General features: G+C 37.3%; 2 protein-coding genes across 8 annotated transcripts in view; one reads left to right on the top strand and one right to left on the bottom strand.

Moving 5' to 3' along the window:
• CP (ceruloplasmin) overlaps positions 1-15,341 on the top strand; it is a gene marked incomplete at both ends in the record, with an annotated part of 62,821 nt that extends 47,480 nt beyond the window's left edge. Inside the window, 4 exons of the mRNA XM_079704601.1 lie at positions 1,182-1,398; positions 1,823-1,962; positions 3,507-3,669; positions 15,238-15,341. Coding sequence (XP_079560727.1) covers positions 1,182-1,398; positions 1,823-1,962; positions 3,507-3,669; positions 15,238-15,341 — 624 coding nt within the window. The remainder of the gene's footprint in view (positions 1-1,181; positions 1,399-1,822; positions 1,963-3,506; positions 3,670-15,237) is intronic.
• Positions 9,769-24,168, bottom strand: part of HPS3 (HPS3 biogenesis of lysosomal organelles complex 2 subunit 1) — a gene marked incomplete at both ends in the record, with an annotated part of 40,153 nt that continues 25,753 nt past the window's right edge. For 6 of the 7 annotated variants that reach the window (XM_079704602.1, XM_079704603.1, XM_079704605.1 and 3 more), the window contains 9 exons: positions 9,769-9,896; positions 13,331-13,421; positions 14,023-14,229; positions 18,163-18,270; positions 19,326-19,514; positions 19,856-20,041; positions 21,034-21,267; positions 22,204-22,384; positions 23,410-23,591. In XM_079704602.1, coding sequence (XP_079560728.1) covers positions 9,769-9,896; positions 13,331-13,421; positions 14,023-14,229; positions 18,163-18,270; positions 19,326-19,514; positions 19,856-20,041; positions 21,034-21,267; positions 22,204-22,384; positions 23,410-23,591 — 1,506 coding nt within the window. The remainder of the gene's footprint in view (positions 9,897-13,330; positions 13,422-14,022; positions 14,230-18,162; positions 18,271-19,325; positions 19,515-19,855; positions 20,042-21,033; positions 21,268-22,203; positions 22,385-23,409; positions 23,592-24,168) is intronic. The other variant, XM_079704604.1, reaches the window with a different exon arrangement.

Raw genomic sequence — 24,168 nt, 5'->3', positions numbered from 1 at the left:
ACTGAGGTACATGATTTCAGAGTTCTATTATCACATAATAAAAATGCTGATCTCAGCAGTGAATCACAGCACAGCTACAGCTACTGTTTGATTAAATATTTCAAAGCCAAAAAAGCACTCAACAACTGTAAATCAGAACATGTACCAAGACTCTTTTGTAGAATTAAACCTCTAGTCCAAATCTCTCTCCTGAGTTTCAGACCTGTCTGTATACCTGCCTATTGAACACTTCTACCAGCATGCCCCACAGGCACAGAAACTCAGCAAGTCTGCAGTGGAAACTGAGATCTCCCTCCACTTCCTCCTACATTCCCAGTTGTGATAAATAGCACAAGTACCAAACCTAGTCATTTGTTCAAGCTAGAACCCTGGATATAGAGTATCTAATTCTTACCCCTGGCTCACCCAGGCAATTCACCCACCTATACAGAGCTCAGTCCATTCCTTCTATCTCCACAGATCAGGTGCTAGTAATTTGTCTCAACTACTGCAGTGGCCTCCTAGTCTCCAGTCTCTTCCCCATCCAAACCTTCCTTCACTCTACCACCAGGATCACTGGTCTAAAATGCATATACTGCCATTCCATGTCCAATTTTTCAATGACTACTTATGACCCACAAGACAAAATCTAAAATTCCAGAACATAATACAGCTCAAAGGCCATTCAAGATCTAATCTGCCATTACTGATGCCCAGCCAAACCAAAGTTCTTGTAGATTTAAGTCCACTGTGGTGTTCCCTGTGTTCACTGGCACTTTTTGTACCTCCATCGCAGCAAGTGGTTCATTTCTTCTATTCATCTACTTTCCCTAGTAGGAGGTAGGGTCTTTGTTTGATTCATCTCTGGATTTTTAGTGACTGGCATAGTGCCTGGCTTATGATTCCATAAGCAAACCAGCACTGTTCACTTGGGGTTCTTTTCAACTGCTGCTCATTAGCTGAGCCAATATTTGGCCTCTGCAACACATTTCTGTTACTTGAGCATCACCCACACAAATTTGACATTGTTCCAATTTAACTACTCCAAGTGGAAATTTACTGACTTGACAGAACCACGTGGGGCAAAGTCTACTACCTAAATCAGTCTCTCCAAAGTTCCTGAGGTCATGGGGGATAAAGTCCCAGTTCTCTAAAATCCAGACCTATATCAAAAGGATGACTAAGTTTTTGCTTGTTTTCAGGATCTCTATAGTGGATTAATTGGCCCACTGATTGTTTGTCGGAAACATTACTTGCAAGTATACAATCCCATAAAGAAACTGGAATTTTCCCTTCTGTTTCTTGTTTTTGATGAGAATGAATCTTGGTACTTAGATGACAACATCAAAACATACTCTGATCACCCTGAGAAAGTAGACAAAGCCAATGATGAATTCATAGAAAGCAATAAAATGCATGGTATGATACATTATTCTAAAACCCATTTTTTCCCTTTTCTTCTTTCAAATAAAATTACTTTGGAAACTATTCATTTGTTTTATTTTATAATAAACCACTTCTGCCACACTTTGCATGTGAGGCAGAATTCTGTTCAAAGCAAAAAGGGGACTATATTCGAAATCATCCATTAACTTCTCTCCCAGTTCCAAAGTCTCATTCCCTTTTAAATGCAAAATTAGGAATAAGGCTTTTGGTGCTAAGTGACTATAAAAGCAGTGTGATATTATTGACCTTAAAGTACCCATTTCCCCTATCTGTAGTGAAATAAGTTCTGTTCTCTCAAAAAGATCCCATATATTAACCTAATAAACCTATTTTCTGTGAAATAGCTGTCGGTTTAAAATATCCTGGAAGGTAATAAAAACTCATGTGTCTTCCCCAGCTATTAATGGAAGAATGTTTGGGAACTTACAAGGCCTCACAATGCATGTGGGAGATGAAGTCAACTGGTATCTGATGGGAATGGGCAATGAAATAGACTTGCATTCGGTACATTTCCATGGCCACAGCTTCCAATACCAGGTAAGGGCCAACCATGGTCATTATTCCTGCTCTATCTGAAAATGTTTTAAAGCAAATGAAGAAAATATTTCCTCAGAGAGACTTATGAAAAGTTTAAGGTTTCAAGAGACAACTAAATTCCCACTAGCTATCTATTTTACACATGGTATTGCATTTATGTCAAATATATATAGCACAGGGAGCTCAGCTCGGTGCTCTATGATGACCTAGATGGGTGGATGGGGGTGGGGGATGGGAGGGAGGTCCAAGAGGGAGGGGATACAGGTATACATATAGCTGATTCACTTCGTTGTAGAGCAGAAACTAACACAACATTGTAAAGCAATTATACTCCAATAAAAAAAAAAGAGAGAGACAACTAAATTATTTTCAGAGTGTGGCACACAGCAATTTCAATCGCCATTATGAAACTTTTTACACCTTGGGCTCTCCCTTAGATTTCGTTTTTACTGGATTTTCTTGGAGCTCTGCTCACATTTTCCCGGGCAAGGCCTTTGAATAGAATTGTCAGCAGAGAGGGTAGGAATGTTCACATAATGATGGATTAGAGAGTAGAGACAAGACTTTTTACAACCTTTGCCTCTTCTAAGTTCTGGATCTTAAATGGCCTGAAGTGAACAAGATTGGCAGTTTGGTGTCAAGCAACTGATTGGTCCCTAGATCTCAATCCTACTTTGACTTCTCACCCAGTGCTGATTTCAGCAGGAATCAATAACCCTTTTGGAAATGCTTTTGTCTTACCTTCACGTTAACATAGAAAATTCAGAAGCAACCACAAAGCACACTGCAGAACCATTTTATTATTGCTTTTTGGTTGACTTATTAGCAGGCTTTCAATTCCATCCCTGCCGAAATACCGCCCAAATACTCTGTCAAGACTCTACCTGAACTGCCCCTGGTTTGGGCTTCTCCATTGGCCTCCTTTCCTGCTCCCTTCATTACCTACCAGCCTTAAAGTTCAACAGACAAGCTCATCTAGGGTAGGTTCGGCAAGAGTGAGATTTAAGACTGAAATGAGGCCACAGCTAAATTCCTTTGTGTAACTTAAGTGCTCTGATAAAAAGGCAAACCAGGGCTTCCCTGGTGGCGCAGTGGTTGAGAGTTCGCCTGCCGATGCAGGGGACGCGGGTTCGTGCCCCGGTCCGGGAGGATCCCACATGCCGCGGAGCGGCTGGGCCCGTGAGCCATGGCCGCTGAGCCTGCGCGTCCGGAGCCTGTGATCCACAACGGGAGAGGCCACAGCAGTGAGAGGCCCGCGTACCGCAAAAAAAAAAAAAAAAAAAAGGCAAACCAGAGTCAGATGTTCCTGACTGATGAATTCACTTTCATCACATCTTTCCTTCACACCCATTTAATAGCCCGCAGTGCGAAGGGTTTAGCAAAGACCACTACCTCATTGTTTGTATTAGACATAGCAATGTGCAGGGTCTCTCTCTTTCTTTTTTTAACAGATTTATCCGTTTTCTAATATCCCTGAGCTGGCCAATGAAAGATTATTTGAATGAACTCTCACATATAATAAACATTATATTTTTCTAATTAAGCACAGGGGCGTTTATAGTTCTGATGTCTTCGACATTTTCCCTGGGACATACCAAACCTTAGAAATGTCTCCAAAAACACCTGGAATCTGGTTACTCCACTGCCATGTGACTGACCACATTCATGCTGGAATGGAAACTACTTACACTGTTCTACCAAATGAAGGTGAATATCCACTTAGTAATTCTAGAAGGTATATATCACAAATATAATTAAGATGTACTACTTTGCCTATATATCAATACTTCCCCCCAAATGAAGTTTTTTTGAATTTGCTGCCCTGATTTCTTCCTTCTCTACCTCCAAACAGGAATTTTTTTTACTGCTAAGTGGTGTGGGATACTGCTTATCTTCTGATAGCTGGTACTGATAACAGCACCAATAGTCTCTAAACTAATACAAATTGACACCAATTTGATGCAGTGTAATTAATATTCCTAAAACTGACATGTGTAAGAGAGTAGTTGTGACTTAACAAAAGACATTTAAAATTTAATTTCTTTCTTAATAGAAAACATTAACTTTTTTTCTAGGAAGTACCTGGTACGGGAAAAAGCATCCCCCCCCACAAAAAAAAAAACCCATATAACTAATATAATTTCAAATAGTCAATCAGGCAGAACAGTGTCTTTCTGTGCTTCTGGGGGAGGGGAGGAATTACTGATTATTGTTTTGTCAGTGATTGTCTTAGGCCATTCGGGCTGCTGTAACAAAATACCATACTGGGTAGCTTATAAGTAACAGAAATTTATTTTCCTAGTTCTGGAGGCTGTTAACCTGAGGTCAGGGTGCCAACATGGTTGGGTTAGGGTCCTTTTCCAGGTTGCAGACTTATTATACCTTCACATGGCAGAAGGGACAAGCTAGTTCTCCAGGGGCCTCTTTTATAAGGGGACTAATCCCATTCACCAGGGCTCCACCCTCATGGCCCAATCACTTCCCAAAGGCCCCACCACCTAACACTATCACCTTGGGCATTAGGCTTTCAACATATGAATTTTGGGGGCGCACAAACATTTAGACCATAGCAAAGATCCAGGAAAAAAAAAACAGAATCTATTTTTAGATTCTAAAATCTTGCTGCTTCGCCCACCCCAGCAAGACCACTCCCTCCTATGCAGGCACATGCATATACACACACATAATAAAAACACAGGAAAACAAGCAGCCCTTTTATTGATAAACACTAAAAACTAAAGAAATGAGTTATATAAAGAGTAAAATTCCTGCTACCAACAAGGGATTAATTTCTAAAATATACAAACAGCTCATACAGCTTCATCTAAAAAAAAAACAATAAAAAAATGGGCAAAAGACCTAAATAGACATTTCTCCAAAGACATACAGATGGCCAATGGACACATGAAAAGATGCTCAGTATCACTAATAATTAGAGTCATGCAAATCAAAACTATAATGAGGTATCTCCTCACACCAGTCAGAATGGCCATCGTTAAAAAGTCTACAAATAAAAAATGCTGGAAATGGTGTGGATAAAAAGGAACTGTCCTACATTGTTGATGGGAATGTAAATTGGTGCAGTATGGAGGTTCCTTAAAAAACTAAAAATACAGTTACCATTATAATCCTACAATCCCACCCCTGGGTATATATCCGGAGAAAACTCTAACTTGAAAAGATACATGCACCCCAATGTTCAAAATAGCACTATTTATCAATACAATAGTCAAGACACAGAAGCAACCTAAATGTCCATCGACAAATGAATGGATAAAGAAGATATGGTGTGTGTGTGTGTATATATATATATATACACATGCACACACACATACATACATAAACACAATGGAATATTACTCAGCCATAAAAAAATGCCATTTGCAGCAACATGGATGGACTACAGATTATCATATTAAGTGAAGTAAGTTAGACAAAGACAAATATCGTATGATATCACTTATATGTGGAATATAAAAAAATTATATAAATGAACCTACTTACAAAACAGAAATAGACTCACAGACATAGAAAACAAACTTATGGTTACCAAAGGAAATATTGGTGGGGGGGGACAGGGGCAGGAGATAAATTAGTAGTTTGGGATTAACATATACACACTACTATACATAAAATATGTAAACAACAAGGAGCTACTGTATAGCAGAGGGCACTATACTCTGTATCCTGTAATAACCTATAATGGAAAAGAATCTGAAAAAGAATACATATATATTTGAATCACTTTGCTGTACACCTGAAACTAACACAACATTGTAAATTAACTATACTTCAATTTTAAAAACTGAGGTTAAAAAAAAAAGTAAAATTCCTGCTTTTTGGTCACAGGCTTTGGTGTTTCCTGAGTCTTCTGAGTTCAGAACTGTTGGAATTGGCAATGGCAAATCCAATGAGGGGAAATGATGTAGAGAAAACAACTCGTGTTTCCTCCTCACACTGGCATAAAAGGGAACATATAAATGGAAGAAAATACAGAAGTAAATATATTTCAAAACCTAAACATCACTGAAAGATTACTTGTCAGTGCAAATGAAAAGTTTTAATTTCTGTTCCTGGGTCTTACACAAAGACCTCTTAACATGAAAAACTATTTCCACTAAAACTTTTTATTACAAAGTGTGGTACTGAAAGCACCAGAACACCAAAGACTCAGACAAACATATAAACCACTGGGTCTAATGCCAGTAACTGCTGAACAAGGTGAAAAGGCAGACATGGCAAAGAAAACCTTAAGTAGAGCTTAAAGGACATTAGCACACATGTAAACCACACAAAAGGATGGTCCTGCTCAGATTGATAATCAAAAGTGAAGGAATACCAAGGCAGGCATTCTGGAAATTCATGTGTGCAAATGCCTGACATGTAGAGGATGCTGCTACAGGCTAAGCCTACACACAAAGACCATGAAAAAATTCCTCCTGTAGGATAAGCCTGGGAGGAGATAAGGGAAATGACTCTTTCCTTGGTTAAGAAAGGGGAGACTGTTTTAAAAGCCCTACTAAAAACTGTAGAACAAATAGCAATGTGAAGTCAAAACACATGTTGGAGAAAAATATTAAAGAGAAATTTTACTTTTACAAAGAGAAAAGGTATTGCATGGAACTGAAAGAAGCAGTAATGAACAAAAAAGATAGTTTGAACTATTCACAGAAAAATGGGGAGCCACATTTATCAGTCTGAATTATCTTTAAATGAAAGTTTGATAAAGCTTTGACCAAGTTTACCTTAATTCTAAATCTTAGAATTTCAGCCTACCATGACAGAGACAAGGGAGAAATCAAGTTATAGTGAAATCTTTCAACATTTTGCACAGGGAGACAATTTTCTCCACAAAGAAAAAAATCACTAGAAAAGAATTGCGGATATCCTGTCATGCTTAATGTAACGTGTTATTTCTACCAGAGGAAGCATAATAAAGACCTCCTCTGACAAATATAAAAGGTACTTTTTTTAGACTGACACTTCCATGACAGTCAGATAACCTCTTGGAGCTGTCTGAGGGGAAAAGCTTACTTAGCTTTAAGTTCCTTATAGGCAGGGAGTGTATACTCTGTACTTCTAGTAGGTACACAAATCCAATCCAATACCCTGCTTGGTAAATATCTAACCACATATTAACTCAATAAAAAGGAATTTTTAAAACTTTTTTGGACACGTCAGACTTATAGAAAAGTTGCTAGAGCAGTATCAAAAGAATTCCTGTATACCCTTTACCCAGATTCCCCAAATGTTAACATTTTGCACAGCATCATGTACTTTCTCATCCTTTCTTCTATCTCCGTATCTCTTTATACACACACAGATTACAGATATTGTAAATACATATACTCCTATTTCCTAAAAACAAGAATATTCTTATACCTAAACAAAGTATACCTATCAAAATCAGGAAATTAAAAACAATTCAATACTACAGACCCCTTCCATATTTCACCAATTATTCTAATCATGTTCTTCAGAGAAAAAGAAAATCCAACTCATGCACTGAGTTCAGCTGACATGTCTTCTTGTCTCCTTAGTCTGGAGCAGTTCCTTGGTCTTTGTCTTTCCTAACTTTGACATGTTTAAAGAATACAGGGCAGTCACTTTGTAGATTGTGACTTCAGTTTGGGTTTGTCTAACATTTTCTTATGATCAGATTCGGATTATGCATTTTTTGGCAAGATTCTCACAGAAGGGATATTGTGGTTTTCTCAGCATACATGTCAAGGGACACAAGATGTTGATTTGTTCCCTTACTGGTTGTGTTCATTTTGAGCATTTGGATTTATGGTGGTGTCTGCCAGGTTTCTCCACTATAAAATGACAAATTTTCCCTTGATAATAAATAAAGATCTTGCAGGGAGGAAAGTTAATTTGTCTTTAAATAAAGCAGTACTAGAGTGAGAGATGTGTTTTAAATATATAAAGAGCAGAAAAATATAAATGAATCAAGAATAAAGAAAATAACTTTTAAAAAACTAGAATATATTTAAAACACCATGTGCCAATTTTTTAAACCATATGATATATACTATTTTTAATAATGGTCTTAAAATTTCTTTTTCTATAGAGACCAAGTCTGGATGAAAGAAATAAATTGGTGATAAGTGAAAAAAAAAAAAGAAAAAACAATGATTCATAACAATGTATGTGAAAGTGTTGAATAGAAGGCTTACTTGGAATGGCTATAAGCATTAAAAAAAAAGACTGAAAACATATACTTTTGTGCATTTATGAGGATAACTGCGTTACACTGTTTCATATGAAAAGATCAATAGACTGTATTACGACACATGACTGACTCTAATACACATATCACCACCATTAGGGCTTTACAAAACTGTATTAAAAAAAACATCTATGAGCAGATGTTGTCCTGGACAGTCCTCAAAGGATCACTATTAAGATTCAATGATTTCAATAATAAATAAAAAAATAAACAAACAAATAAGATTCAATGAAATGTTTCCAAACTTTGGCTTCCCATCAATCCCTCTAACATACTGCTGACAACAGTCCTAATGGACCAGTGGAATAGGGGCACAGGTGTAGAGGAAGTAAAATAAAAAATTAAACAAGATAAAATAAAATATTAATAATAAAATTTCAAAACGGTGAGGCCAATATTGAACTTCTAATCTACAGAACTGTAAGATAATTAATTTTGTGTTGTTTTAAGCCACTAAGCCTGTGATAATTTGTTACAGCAGCAATAGAAAATCAACAGGGTACCCTTTGAAGATGTCAATTATACCTAAATAAAGCTGGTAAATTTTTTTTGTTAATTTTAAATTTTAAAATGTTTAAATAAAATACAATAAATTTTTAAAATAAAATAAAATGTTGCCAATCTGAGTTTTGTGAACCCTCGAAATGATGATCAAAAGAAGTTAATATGGAACTGGAGAAAGGCAGAGTTGAGAAACAATCTATAAATTAAATCCTGGCAAAGACGAATGTTGCCATCAGGAGAAAAGTTTTCAAAATATCGTTGTGCAAACATCAGGTGAGTAACATTTTTGCCCAGCCTTAACGAAAGTCAAAGCACACTATCAATGAACTGAACTGGGACTCAAAATTATTTAATAAGAGGCTAAAAAAAAGACACAGTTCTTTATATTTCTTTATTTTCACATACACTCTGGCTAAAAGAGCAAGAGTACACATCAACAAAAAATGGAAAGAAGGCTTTGGCTGAAAGACATGCACTCAACAAATCATGTTAATAGCCAGACAAGAAGAAAGTCAGCTTTGTAAACTTCTATTTCGTTTGATTCAGAGAGAAACTTAGCATGAATTTTAAAAGTAACAAGAAAATAAAGTTTGAAATCTTTTACTGTGGGAAAACATTAACATCTTTCTCAAAGAAAATAACTGTTTTTAAAAGTGGCCCAGTAGAAAAATCTGGAAAAATCAAGAAGGTTAAATTGTGGACCACTTGGAATGACATTCTTTCGAGCATACTTACAAATTGTTTGTGTTCCCGGGATGAAAAAGATTGTCATGTCTCCAACAACAGTAAATTGATGTTCCTTGGAATAGAAGTCAGTCTCTACCTTTAAAAATATATGCCTTCTTTGAGGAAAATCCTATATCTTGTAGCTTTTTTACATTCTGGACAATTAAATGGACTCAGGTCATAAATTATGAAACTAATAATACCACTGAGGTAAGCAGCCTGAAGGCATTTGCAATATATGTACATATTCAATATAAAATCCTTTATATATATATTTTTATCTGGCATTCAGTTTTGAAAAATTCAGTCTCATATGCCATTGTGGTATATTTCAAATGATACCTTCAAGTCAATGATTTCTTTCGACTGCAGTAAAGAAGATATGGCAAGAAAAATGCTGCAGTGCCATCTTCTGGGAGGACATTTAAGAAATCCCTTAGTTGTAGTTCCACAGCAACAACTGACAGTATTTCTGTTTGTAGGAAAGAATATCTGAGTTAGAACTGAAATTCTGTCTTTCATACTATTCTCTTATCACTCAACCAGTTAGAAGCTAATTCAGGTGACAAAATGTTATAACTACGAGAGAGGAAAAAACCCCAAAAAACCAGTCTTTTAAATCCACAGACTGCTTTATGGTTCTAACAACTTCTTATTTATTCTTTCTAGAATCATTTGTAGGAAAACACAGTCAATTGAACACTGTTTTTAATGTTAGGACTATATTGCAGCTGATTTATAAAGACTGTTTGCTAGGACAGGAAATACTATTAATTGTTGGATGACATTTTCCTAAATCAGTTCCTCTCAATTATAAGATTTTTATGTTATTAATAAGCACAAATCTGTTTTCAAGACCATTTACTTTTTTCTCAAACTGCAAAATAATGTGTTCTAATGAATATTTTAAATATTAAGCAATTTAGTAAACATTTTTGTAAAGGTAACTATGTAATTTTATGATTCTGTTGTTTCTCGATGCATGCATGCTGCCCTCTGCTGGGAAGAGAAGGGGGTGACATTTAAGAACAATGTTCCCAAACCTTCTTCAGTCCATTCCGTGTGTGAGTCTTGCATGCCCACCACTTATTCTATTTGCAGAGTAATCGAAATATAAAATCTCCGGCTCAGGTGTGTGTGCATCCATCCAAAGTCATCTGTCCAATATCCAGCAACCTAAACCATCCCTTACACAAAGGAATGACATGCTCTTGTTGCTAAGAAGTTAATGAATAGTGTGACGTATGAGAAAGCTCCCTAGCTCTGGAATCGTACAGACTCGGGCAGGGATCACACTCTTCTACTTATGCTCTGGGTGACTTTAAGAAAGTCAACCTCCTGGGTCTTGGTTTCCTCATTTATAATGTAGTGGTACCATCTGCTAGCTTCCAGAGCCCTTTGTGAATTAATTTAAAATACAGTGATGCACATCTGACACAAAATAGAACTTTAATAAACAATAACTGCTAACTAATTTGTAAAACCCATGAATTACCAAGGTTTTCCTATCAAACTAGTTTATTTTGCCTAAATGTGGAACCTGTAAGTAGTATCCTAGATACAAAAAACTGAGGTGGGGGCCAGTGTAAAGTAGGTATAGAGCCAACAAAAATCTTGCCACTGCTCTATTCTCCTCTTCCTCCAATTAGTGGAAGGCTAATACAGGTTACAACTCCAAGAACAAAGTCAATATCTTAAATCCATAGAGTACTTTAAATCTTCCAGTGTGTCTAGAAAATACGTGTCAAATGTTGAAAATAGTTATTTCTGGCTGGTGAAGTTTAAAATGACTTTTTAAACTTTGTAATTTACTATAGTACTAGAATTTTTATTAATAAGCACAGCTCACTGTCACAAAAACAGTCATAAGTAGTACTGCCTTGAAACAAAGAAGTCAACCACTAACCCCAGTTTCAATGGCTCTGCATTAGTGCAACAGTTCTCAACTAGTACAGTTTTGTCCCCCAGGGGACATTTGGTGATGGCTGGAGACATTTCTGTTTTAACTGGGCAAGTGCTACTGGTATTTAGTAAGTAGAGGCCAGGGATGCTGGTAACATCCTAAAATGCACAGGGGACACCTACACACAAATTATCTGGTCCAAGATGTCAGCAGTGACAAGGCTGAGGAATGCTGCATTAGAGAGTAAGAAATCCAAGCTCCTAAGCATATTATGTAAGTCCCTGACCTCCATCTCCAACCTCACCATTTTGCAATTTTTGCCTAACATTTTACTCTACAGTCAGTCCTGAACCTCCCATTAGTCCCAGGCAATTAAAAAAAATTGGCTTGCTTCAGGATACTCAGTAAGTAGCAGACTTGGAACTCAGTTCCAATTCTCCTAATTCCAATCCTGGTCCCTTCTTGGTATACCACAGCTGCCAACAGAGAGACTCCCCATGAAAACGGACCTGAGGTTATTCAGGTGTCTTCCCTTCAAATCCATAAATAGTTATAGAATACTCCGTATAGAGAAGCACATTGCTGGCAAGGAAAGTGCAACATGAAAAATGAATAAAACACTGTAACAGCTCTGGAGGTATTACAATAAAGGTACATCACACACAGCATTTAGTCCCATAAGCCACACACATACTATACATGCACATGTGTGTGAATACACACATATTAAAGACATAGAAAAATGGAGGAAAGATTATGGGGTAGTTATGAGTTGGTGGGTGTGGATCAGAAAAGGATGAAGGAGTCGTTTGACTAAGATAATGATGTCACCGGGGCGTGAAGATGTGGGCTATCTGCACCGGAAGTGATCGACCAACAAGAATCATCAGTTCAAATTTATGTGATAAATTTGATGCAGATGGGGCTGGGCAATCGAACACCTGACACTTCCACCTTCTGACAACCAAAAAATCACACAGAGGGTTTCCCTGGTGGCGCAGTGGTTCAGAGTCCGCCTGCCGATGCAGGGGACACGGGTTCGTGACTCGGTCCGGGAAGATCCCACATGCTGCAGAGCAGCTGGGCCCGTGAGCCATGGCCGCTGAGCCTGCGCGTCTGGAGACTGTACTCCACAACGGGAGAGGCCACAGCAGTGAGAGGCCCACGTATAGCAAAAAAAAAAAAAAAAAAAAAAAATCACACAGGTGGGTAGGACAAATAGTATAAAGGCCCCTCCCTGTCTTCCCAATCACAAACAGACAACTTTACTTAATGGGGATTTCCAGAAAAACACCATCCAATGGCCACTTGGCTTTGCCTAACACTTTGAAAGTCAATTCCCTCAGCTGGAAAATACAATTCCAACACTGTCAACTTCTAATATTTTATGCACACTGGTATCAATATAACCATACCTTTGTCATCAGGCCAACCATTAACTGGTGATATTAACACACAAGAGTAGCGAAACTGATAACCATATAGCTATCAAGATTTATAAATGACTATGAATTATAAAAATTCAAACAATAACTACCTACGCTGTAAAATACTGCATAATTTAGACACACTACACTTCTAAATCTTTGAGAAATTTATCATTCCTCAGTACTTGCTTATAATCACGATTAATAATGATAATAATTTTAATTTCCTACATGAAGTAAATTAAGCACCCAGACCATTAATATAAAATGGACTTTAATGGCTATTCCAATTTTTAAAATACTGAGGCTGTGAGTTTCTCTGACTGTGATAATTTGTTAAGTGTTTGGAAAGATTAACTTAAAAGCATCAGCTCTAGAGCTAAAAGAGATAAATGAATATCAAATGTGGTGGCGAGAACACATGAATGTTAAAAATAAGCTCTCCAGTTGATTCTGCGAAGACCCTCTTCCCCACACTTGAGAATCACATGAAAAATGAGACAGCAAGCCTTCAGCCAGTTATGGAAATGAGTACCCTCAATTCAATTTATAATCAAGCAAAAAAGATTATTTTACCTTTTAGTGATGATAAGTAAAGTTGATATTTCTCTCCACCACATTTTATTCTCTGACAAAGTTCAGGCAGCAGTTTTTTCCACCACAAAGTCTATCTTAGGGAAAAATGAATACTTTTTAAGTTTGATGCATTTTACATTCAGATTTCCAACAAGAAGAAAAAGATAGTGCAGGGAAGCCCAGGGCAAAAATACATCATCTTGGTTAAGGAACAGACTTTGTTAGAACAGTCTTCTGCTTAAGCTAGAACATAAAAGTCAGATCTGTAACTTGAAAATCTAATAATATATACACTGTACATATGTACACCGCTATTTTCAAGAAGAAACATAGACGTGTCTTGTTTTCATCTTTTAGGTAGGAAGAAAGTTCTAAAGTCAGAAACTCTTCTAATTTCTAAAGACCAGATAGTCCACAAAGAATTTTCCCATCATTTATTATGTTTTCCAAATCTTCAGGTAATAGCCTACTTCATCGCCAAACAAGAGACCTTTAGTGAAGATAACATACAAGCACCATAAATTTTAACAGCCTCTAATGGTACTCAAAACATGTAACATGTATGATCTTTTAACCCACACAGCCCTGTGAGGTTGGACTGGCATAATTTGTCCCCGTATTGCAGATAAGGCGACAAGATTAACATTTGATTATCACTGATAAAGCCTAAAACCGTAATCTGAAAAGCATACCCGATTCTCTTCTTTCAGTTCATGATTAGCGTATGGGATGACTGCCTCCGGGCATCTCTCTAACAGCCTGTCTATGCACCGTTCATACTCTTCCAAACGCGTATGACACAGAACATGGACACTGAGGCCCGCAACAGTGTCTTCTGACAGTGGCTCCAAGAATGGAATAATGGAAGCTATGTCAAATGAAGGACCACATATGAGAGACTATGAACAGAAAAGTGAAATGTTATGGAATGAGGCACCCAAAAAACTAAAGCACAACATACAGAATACAGTTTTTAAAAAGAATAAATCTCACTCGCCAAAAAAAAAAAAAAAGAATGTAATTTTAGAGCACACGCATATATTTACTTAGTAAGTCTAATTAGACCAAAGTATTAAATAATCTTGACACCACCTCTAGTTTAAAGAAAAAAAATCTATTTAATACAAAGCTATGATTTTTTAAAATAACATGATTGTGTTTGCTCTGAATAGACTGTAAGTTTAAACTAATGAGAATGCTTTAAGATTCTATCCTTAGGATAGAATCAACATGGTGGTCAAGATTTATGTCCAAGGATGTTCACCTCAAGAATATTTATAATACTGAAAAACTAGAAGAAATCTAAACATTAAATAAGAAGGGATGGGTAAATAAATTATGATATATTCAAATGATGGAATATTTTATAGCTATCAAAATTGTTTTCAAAGGCCAAAGGACAAAATGCTCATGATAAAATTAGTAAAAAATCTCAATACAAAATTATATTCAGAGCATGATCAGTTTTATAAAATCTACATAGGTACATGCACATCTAGAAATGCCTTTGGAAGAGCATCGAAATTTGAAACAGAGACCAGTTCACTGGAATGGGAGGACAAAGCCAACTTTTTTTTTCTTTTTCACACTTTTCTGTATTTTCCAAGGTTTCTATAATAAGCATGCACTACACAAAGAACCAAAAGTAAAAGTTAACATTTAAGAAAACTACAGCAATCATTAAGAACTTAATAATTTGTATCAATACCATTTGCTACAACCTGAATGACACAGAGCAGCTATTATTTCAGTAGTCAGAACCTGACAATATTTTACTTTTAAACATTTAAACTATAAATACTACTTTTGATTCTGCCACCAAAATAATCTCTGCTTTCCCTTTCTTCTGGATAAAAATGAAATGCTCATATCCTGATTTTCTTCTTCTTGTATCCTTTTTACTACAGCATCTTCTCAGACTCACAGGAGGACATGGAACATGAACTATCCATTTACAGTCAGCATCGTGATTTTATTCCAAATATCTACCAAGGAATGGCTAGGAAAATAAGGTTGGTCCCTCTCCTTCCTGCAAGTTTAATATTCACCTTCATCTGAAAATTTTCCTGCCAATAAGATAGCAAATATGAAATAAGGTGGTTAAAGTGAAATGAGTCAAAGTGGTACAAAATGAACTTTTAAGTAGTTATATCCATATCATCAAGAAGTTTAAAAATAAGAAACACCAGGGAATTCCTTGGCGGTCCAGTGGTTAGGACTCCACACTTTCACTGCTGAGGGCGCGGGTTCAATCTGTGGTCGGGGGACTAAGATCCCAAAGCCACACAGGGCGACCAAAACAAACAAAACCCCTCAAAATAAGAAACACCAGACAACACATATATCACTGGATAAAAAATGGCCCACAGGTTACTACCACTCTTTAAAATACTCTTAGTGTTGTCTGCTGCTTAGCAGTGTGTTCCTTTTTTTTTTTTCTTTTCAATATTGGAAATGGACTCTCCACCCCCAACACAGGCACTATTTATTCCCCTTTCTGATCTAGATCCCTCATGCTCAGCTGACTTTGCAGGGCTGGAACCCACAGAATTCTCTACACAGTCACACCTGTGGCTCTCAGAGGGGTGGATGGCAAGGAGGCGGGGGGAGGAGACCAGGACAATTCTGGTAAAAGGCACGGCATTTACTAGTTACTGTGTCGTTCTGAACAGTGGCTTTTTGACACATAGATGATTTATAGATTGTTTTTAATTCTTGCACAAATATACTATTACAGTGATTAAGAACAAGAGACAAAGGTTTATCTCAAATCTGTGTGGTGGTGGTGAGCTGGTGGGTAGAGGGGAGTCATACAATTTTGAAAAAGCTCCCCAAGTGATTCTGAACTGACTCTCCATTCCTCTAGGTGAGAGCAGGAGAGATCTTTTTGTTTCTTGATGGTTAGTTTTTTCTTAATGACTAAGACAAATTGACCCCAGATAATTTAGAAAGAGTTATAATTAGGAAAAGGATTTAGAAAAGTCTAGACTGACTAAACTTTCTATCCTTTAATGGCAATGATTCCCAGAAAGAAGATACCCTATTTATTTATTTTTATTTTTTATAAATATATTTATTTTATTATTATTTATTTTTGGCTGCCTTGGGTCTTCGTTGCTGCACGCGGGCTTCTCTAGTTGCGGCGAGCGGGGGCTACTCTTCGTTGCGGTGCCCGGGCTTCTCATTGCAGTGGCTTCTCTTGTTGCGGAGCACGGGCTCTAGGCACGTGGGCTTCAGTAGTTGTGGCGCATGGGCTTAGTTGCTCCGCGGCATGTGGGATGTTCCCGGAACAGGGATCGAACCCATGTCCCCTGCACTGGCAGGCAGATTCTTAACCACTGTGACACCAGGGAAGTCCCAAGATACCCTTTTCAAATACCTTAAAATGGATTCTAAAGATCACTGAATTATACTTTTTCAAGCAGAGATTATAAATATGCTTTGAAGATTTATCAGGGGATATTTTATAGCACTTATTACAATTAGCATTTTAAATATGTAATTAGTACATACATTATAGGAGGGCAAGGTCTTGCCTGCCTCGTCCAATTCTGTACATCAATCACATTTACAGTACACGATTGAGGAATATTTGTGGAATGAACAAATCTGAGACTAAGTGCTCGGCAGCCTCTGTATCATAAGGGTACTAGAGATAAGAACCAACAAGAACCTCCTTTGGCAATTTTTTTAAAAAATGTAAGTAACTCCATTCCTGGTGACATCACAGGCTGTCTAGAGGCTAAGACTAAGCAATATGGTCTCTTGAGCTTCGCATCCTGACACCCCATCCCCAATTTGACATTTTGGTTTCTATAAGCAATAACCACACTTCCACTAAGTTCCCCGAGTAAATCAGGGGTTGCAAACTCAAAAGCTTAACAAGGCCAAACCAGAGGATGAAAACCAGATGATGAAAATGCACGAAGGCGGCTGAGTATAAGGAAAATGGATGCCAGACACTCGGCATCTGGACCAGGGAGACATGGAGGTGGAACTGTGGCAGACAGGCCAGCACGAGCACTGCCCAAGGAGGGGAGCCAGTAGGTGGCTCCAACCGTCAGGTCTCAGGCAGTGAGGGCCCAGGGTTACTGCTGAATGAAAGTTCTGCTGAGTTTCTCAAAGAGAAACTTGAAACTCAAAATTCTGAATGTGAAATCTCAATTTTCATGTGTTGGCAGCTACACTGGGAAGACCAAACACAACAGATGTGAGGATTATACTCAGTCCTTGGGCCACGGATTACATTAAACAAAATCACATCCACATTGAGCCCAGCCCAACCCACCAAGTCAAATGTGGACTTTATTTCTCATTCTCAGTCAGAAACACTCACGTTCAGAATTCTAGCAGGATGGTCTACATTCTCTTGATCATACTTCTTACTTTTAAAAAAATCCTTTCAGGAGCCAGATAAGCTAGCTACTTTGACCTATTTCCTGTAAGACAGATAGTAGTGCTTAGTGTGGTCTAGAGGCCTAAACTGTGTGAGCGAACGCTAAAATAAAAGTGAATCTTGTCAATGAAAACACTGCGAAACATTTGCCATACTTTCATTTCACAACGTGTTTTCAAGCACATCCTGGGAATGAGGCAAGAGTCACAGGACTTGGAAGCTCACTCACCGACTGGCAACAAAACCAGACTTCCCGTCAGCAGTTTCAGGCAGAGGCAGGAATTCCCTCCAGAGCTCCTGAGTATGCCTACCTATAGATTCTGTCCCCAGAATTATACACTCTAAATTAACTGGACACCCAGGGTCTTACCAAATTTAAGTGCTATACTATATGGTAATATGCATATTCATAAGAAAAGGAGGCATTTTTATTTACCTGTAATTTTGAAAGGTCTTCCATATAATTTTTATCAGCCAAGGATTCAGATGATAATAAGACATTAACCCACGGACTGATTAAGCCATAATGACTACAGGTGTTTATCTAAAATGTAAAAGAAATTTATCATAAACAAAAATACAACAAAACAAGACTTTCTTCATCCATCCCACAAACAGCAAGCAATCCCTAATATTCTGCCATGTCCCAAAATTAGGTATACATTTTCCTGGTAATGGGAAGAAAGTCTTAGAATGTATTCCCCTGGAAAAAGTTTTAGTTTTGCTGCTTCTCACTGAATAAATCCTTACTAAGTATTTCCTAATATTTTAACTTTCAAAAAACTGCAAAGAGGCACCTTCTCACAAAAAGGGCAATACTTCCTTTAAGCTAATTACACTCAAAAAAAGTTAACAGTAATACTGAAAATAATTTTTATTTCTACTACTTCCCTTGGGAGGCAAAATCTCTTCCATAAGTTCTCAAGACAATTCCCGTAAAGACTCCCTTATTCAAGCAAACCCACATTAGCCACTCTGTCACTGTGAGGGACAAAGGGGCTGCCGGGGGTCAGGGGGAACAGGAAGGATAAGAGTAGAGTTGTTAGGGCTGCTGCAGACTGCGAAACAGCTCTTGTCTGTGCAGCTGACAGGAAATGGAAGTCTGGTAAGGAAGTCTCTCTCCCACAAGCCTTCTGCAGTTCCTCTCCCAGCAGGGAGGTCTGCAGATGTCTCTTCTCTCATGTTCCACTTCATGACTGTCGCCTAAGGGAGCACAGATGGATATGGGGAAAAGCCCTTTCTCCCACACTTTGGCTACTGAAGTACCACTGTAGGTGAGTAATACAGGAGCAGTAGAAGGCGCTCTTTAGGATACAAAAGTGTTTAAAATGTGGGCAACTTCACTCACAGACAAGTTTTAAATGTATTTTTAACTCTTGCTTTAAAAAGATATCCGGTAATATGAATTATGACTGATTTTATGCCGTTAAAAATAAGAAGGGTCAACAAAAACTAAAATAAAAAAGAAATAAAAATTTAACAAAAACATAAAACACAAAAAAACCCCAAAAACAAACAAACAAAAAAAATAAGAAGGGTCATTATCATAATGTGTAATGTACATAAAGTTTAATTCACTGTACTATTCCATTATCTTACCAGATCCTCTGATGTTCTCAATGGTGTGGTGTCAGGTGGCTGCCTCTTAGATAATCTCCAGATGTACTGTGATGTGAGCTTGAAAAAGAGTTCCTGAAGTACCACATCTGGGAGACATGCTACCAGCTGAGCTTCCCAAAAGTCTACTAAGAGCTGAGGAATCGTATCTTCATCTTTACCACAAAGCACCTTGAGAACAGTGAAACAAGCCCCCATAACTCAGATAAATATAGTACTGATCAAGTTACAGCTGGTCTGAACAGCACTCCATCATGTGGGCCATGTATTCAATAATTTATCTCTAGCATTAGTGCCGTGGCAAAAGCAAATTTAGACATTTTAACAGACTCCAGGTTGCATGAACAGAATTTTTCTAGATACATTTTTTTAATCTGTACTTTTATAAGTGGTTATGTGTAAGTCTCATTTTTCAATAAACAACTGAAAACTCACTTCTCTTATTCTGCTTCCCATCCCCCCACCAACTTCATCAGGCCATCCAGAACAATTGCATTTTCAAAGTGACAAACCTTAAAGAAGGAATCTGCTTCTTCAATTCCAATTTTGTTGTTCTTCTGTAAGCCAAGGACTGAAGCCACAAGCAATCCAGGCTGAGTCTCCTTCAAGTGAACTGCAAATTCAGTTGGAACAATCTGTCCTTTCCTCTGTTGAATCAATAGTCGAGGTTCCAGAATGAAGCCACATACCAACTTCATCTTCAGATTAAAAAAAAATTTAGGAACAGAATAAACATTGCATTCATCTTGGAAGTACACGCTAGTGAATTCAAGAATCAATGATAAGCCATTAATAATTTATTGTAATCTTAATTTTTTCTTTACAAAGACAAGTTCTAAGGACATCATTGGTAACTGTCTTTGTAGAAGTTACTGTTACTTAATTAAGCATCAAGATGTCCTATTTTGTAGACAGCTTTAAATTTAGATCTATATAGGATTTTTCAAAATTATGAAAAGAAAATTCATCTTTCTAGAATTCTACTCTTCAAAGTAGAGGACATCTTAGTGTTGACTTGCTCTCCTCATCATAATAAAATGTGCCATTTGTACAGCAATAAAGCACTCCTGCTCTTTTTGGTTAGACCTGAGACATAATAAGTGCTCAATTAATGTCACTTCTTAATTTCTTTCTCTAGTGATTAACTTTTTTGGCTTATGTCCCTAAATGGCCTCTCTTCCAATGAGAAGCTACCTTTTCTTTGATACACCATTCAAATGCCTAATCTCCCCCATAGTCATTTGTGATCTTCCCAAATGCAGGCTATTTCTGCAACTACTGGACTCCTAAGACTCAAGGTTAATAACCTACTTACTGTACTTGAATATACATCACTGTTCTGTTTTCAGGGACAAATCACACCACCCCCTCATGCCAGGTCAGACTGTCAGCTCAGGGCAGAGCCTGTATACTCTTCACTGCCAAGCACTGTGTTCTGAACATACCTGACACTAAGTTGAAAAGTCTTTGGATACCCATTGCTGCCATTTATCTTTCATTTTTCTTTTTCATTTGCCAAATCCAAAGCCCAAGCACTCCCACTTTGGGCCACTTCCTTTTTAATATTAAGTCTATTTTCCTTTACAACTAAGAAAAAAATGAGCTACACAGAAGTCAGAAGAAAATTAAACACCTCAGGACCACTGAGTCCTATTTTAGATTGCTGTTAATACCAGGCAGGGCACCGTACCTCTGAATGGCTTTTCATTTCATTTCTGTGCATGTCAAGATCTCTCATTTTCAAAGCCATTGCTGCCTTGGTCAATGTCACTAAGACTGATGAAAATCCAGGAGTATCCAGCTTCCTTAAATAGCTTATGGCAGTTAAAGTATCAATATTCTTCATAGAAGGACTACAGAGAATATGGGGCAGTTGCTTCGGCTCAGCAACATAAAACATCTGAACCACTTTTGCTGCCAATTCCTTTGGTTAGAGTAAACAAGAAATAAAAGGTCAGTCAGCCAATAGAAAGCAACAAAATCAGCAAAAAAAAAAAAAAAAAAAGGATAAAAAGCCAAGATACAAACATTCCAATTAAGATAAAATTACAGTACTATGCTTCGATTTAAAAAGAGAGTTGATGGTGATAGCATGGGAGAGCTGAGATGACCTAAAGTGATCTCTTTGCTGAGTTATAATGAAGAAAAAGCAGGGAAAGTGTATACCAAGTTGTGGCCAGCATTTCTAATTTTAACAAGAGTTCAGAAGAAGAAAACAAATATTGGATTAAATTATACTCAAAGGTCCATTATAGAAAATTACTGCTTAATACAAAATTTACTTATATTTAATGTACAAAATATACTTAATATTTATAAGAGAAAATTTCATTTCTCTTAAAACCTTAAAACACTTGGTATCACAATACCCAACTTTGCATACTGGCATTCAACTCTTTAAAAATACATGAGGAGCTAAAAATGATCCTTAATAATGTCTGAAGGTTGCTGGGCCAGGATTTCATAAGGGAAACTTTGGACACCTGGAGAGTGGGGCAACTAGGGTTGTGAAAAGGGCTGCAGATGAGAAGAAGGCAGGCAAAGCCCAGGTTCTATGTCATTCTTCTAAAGACATGCCACTGTCACATTGGGCAGGTCACTCATCCACAGTGGACCACACCCCCCTGTCTATGTAATGAGAAAGTATGAGAAGATGATTATAAGTTATTTTCCAAGCTGTAATTCTGAGTATTATTAATGAAGAAAAGGGCACAATCTAGTTACCTTTTTCAGAAAAAAAAGACTATAATACCAATGAAAAATACTTGGAACTTGATTTCTCAACAGAATTACATAAAATAAATTGCTAAAATGAAAAATTAAAAATATTAGATATAACTAAATAGAAAACTGTATTCACTTCACTTAATTCTTCATCCAGGTTTTCATAAAGTGAATGATTAATGTAAAAGATTAATCCCCTCTCGTATTTCTGCAATCCATCCTCTACTGCCCAGTCCACTCGGGCCAAAACTTCAGCCATAGACAAACCAGACATCTTATAGTATGGCAAGGCAAGGTGGGAATACTGGGTGTCAAGCCTAAGGGGAAGGAAGTAAAAAAAAAAAAAAACTTCAGATTTGTCATGTTTAAGTTTGGATGTCTAACACATTTAATAATAAAACAGATCATGATTTCCAGAAGATATAAATCTCAAAATACTTTTCTACGGCCATTAGGAGTTGGAACAAACTCTTGAGTTTTGTTCTGCAAAGTCATTCTAATTAATGTAGCTTCTTTTTGCTTGCTCATAAGAAAAACAAAAACAATTCATTAAGTGAATTTTAATATTCATAACATGGCTCTAAAATAATGGTGTTTATAAGTAGGAAAAGTCTTTTATTAATTTATAATGACTCCCATGGGTCAAGTAAGCCTTGGAAACAATTATATATGAAAAAAATTATAAAGATCATTCTCATCTGGACAATGGCTACAGGATTTGTTCATTTTGTGAAAATTGCTGTGACTTGTACACTTATTACTTGTGTACTCTTCTACATGTATGACTCCATTAAAAAGTTTTTTTAAAGTTTCCTCAAAAAGCTGAAATATTGAGTAATGGTTACCATTAAATCTATTAACATAAAAAAATCATTCTCAAAAAGAGAAATCACTATTGATCCTAGTGTCCTTTTCTGACATCATAAAAGCACTGACTACTAAGATTAAAATCACAGAGTGTCCAACTAGTATCTCTCCCTTAAAGCTAACAGTAATACGGTTGTCTCAGGGATGTTCACTGGTCGTGCCCCACCCCCGCCCAAAGGTCTGAAAAGAAACTTCAAATTCCTAAATTAACTGATGGGAGACTCATGAACTGCTCATCCAATAAACTGTAAGTCCTTGAAGGCAGGCAACAGGTCGTGCTCATCTCTCTAAGCTTAGCCCAGTACCTGACCCACAGGATGTGCTAAACAAATGCCGTGGCATAAATGAATAACTAAACCATCTCCCCTCATGCGTCCTCCCGTTTGTCAGGTAACTGCCAGAGGTGGAAAAGTTAGTAAGCACATCGGAAGCTCAGGATGGCTTCTCTGACAAGTTTCCAAGTAGCATCACCAACCTGCTGTAGCAGTCTCCAAGGTGCCCACAGCTTTCTTTAAATGCTTCTAAAAGCTCTGCTTTTTCTCCAGGTTCCAGCTGACTGGCATCCATCAGGGCAGCTCTCACTAACAGGTGAGCCTCGCTGAGAAGGTGGATGCAGCCCTGCGTTTTTGCAGTCTTGTAGGTGTTACTGTAGTCTACCTAACACAAAAAAAGGCAAGCAGCTAATGTTGCTTTAGACATCTCCCCAAAGTTTCCCGGTTCTTAAGAATATCTATCCAGTTGGTTACTAAAATCAATATCTGAACACATTAAATCCTAAAAATTAAAAGTGGTTATTTATCATTCTGATAAGGCCTAGATAAAGTGGTTTTCTTTTCCCCCACGATCTATGAGCCAGTTTAACACACACGATTATAAATATTCTCTTGTTAAACAGTGCTAATCATTAGAGAAGGTACAATTAATACTGTAATACTAATAATACTGTTAACTTAGCAATAATTTGATCACAATTTGATAAGGCTAATGAACATATCTGAAAACCTTAACTTTATTTTTAAGTTCTATGATTTAAATCTTTCTCAAATTCAGATTGAGTATGCTTCCTTTATCTTAGTTTCAATCTGTGAATTTAGGTTCTGCTACATCTATTTCTGTAACTCACAGCGGGCTTACTAAAATTATCACTAGGTAGGACTTCCCTGGTGGTGCAGGGGTTAAGAATCTGCCTGCCAAGGCAGAGGACATGGGTTCGATCCCTGGTCCAGGAAGATCC

The sequence above is a fragment of the Hyperoodon ampullatus genome (genome assembly GCF_949752795.1).
Source record: "Hyperoodon ampullatus genome assembly, chromosome: 5".
NCBI lineage: Eukaryota > Metazoa > Chordata > Mammalia > Artiodactyla > Ziphiidae > Hyperoodon > Hyperoodon ampullatus.
Note: the sequence above shows the minus strand (reverse complement) of the source record. Positions and strands in the feature narration are given on the sequence as shown.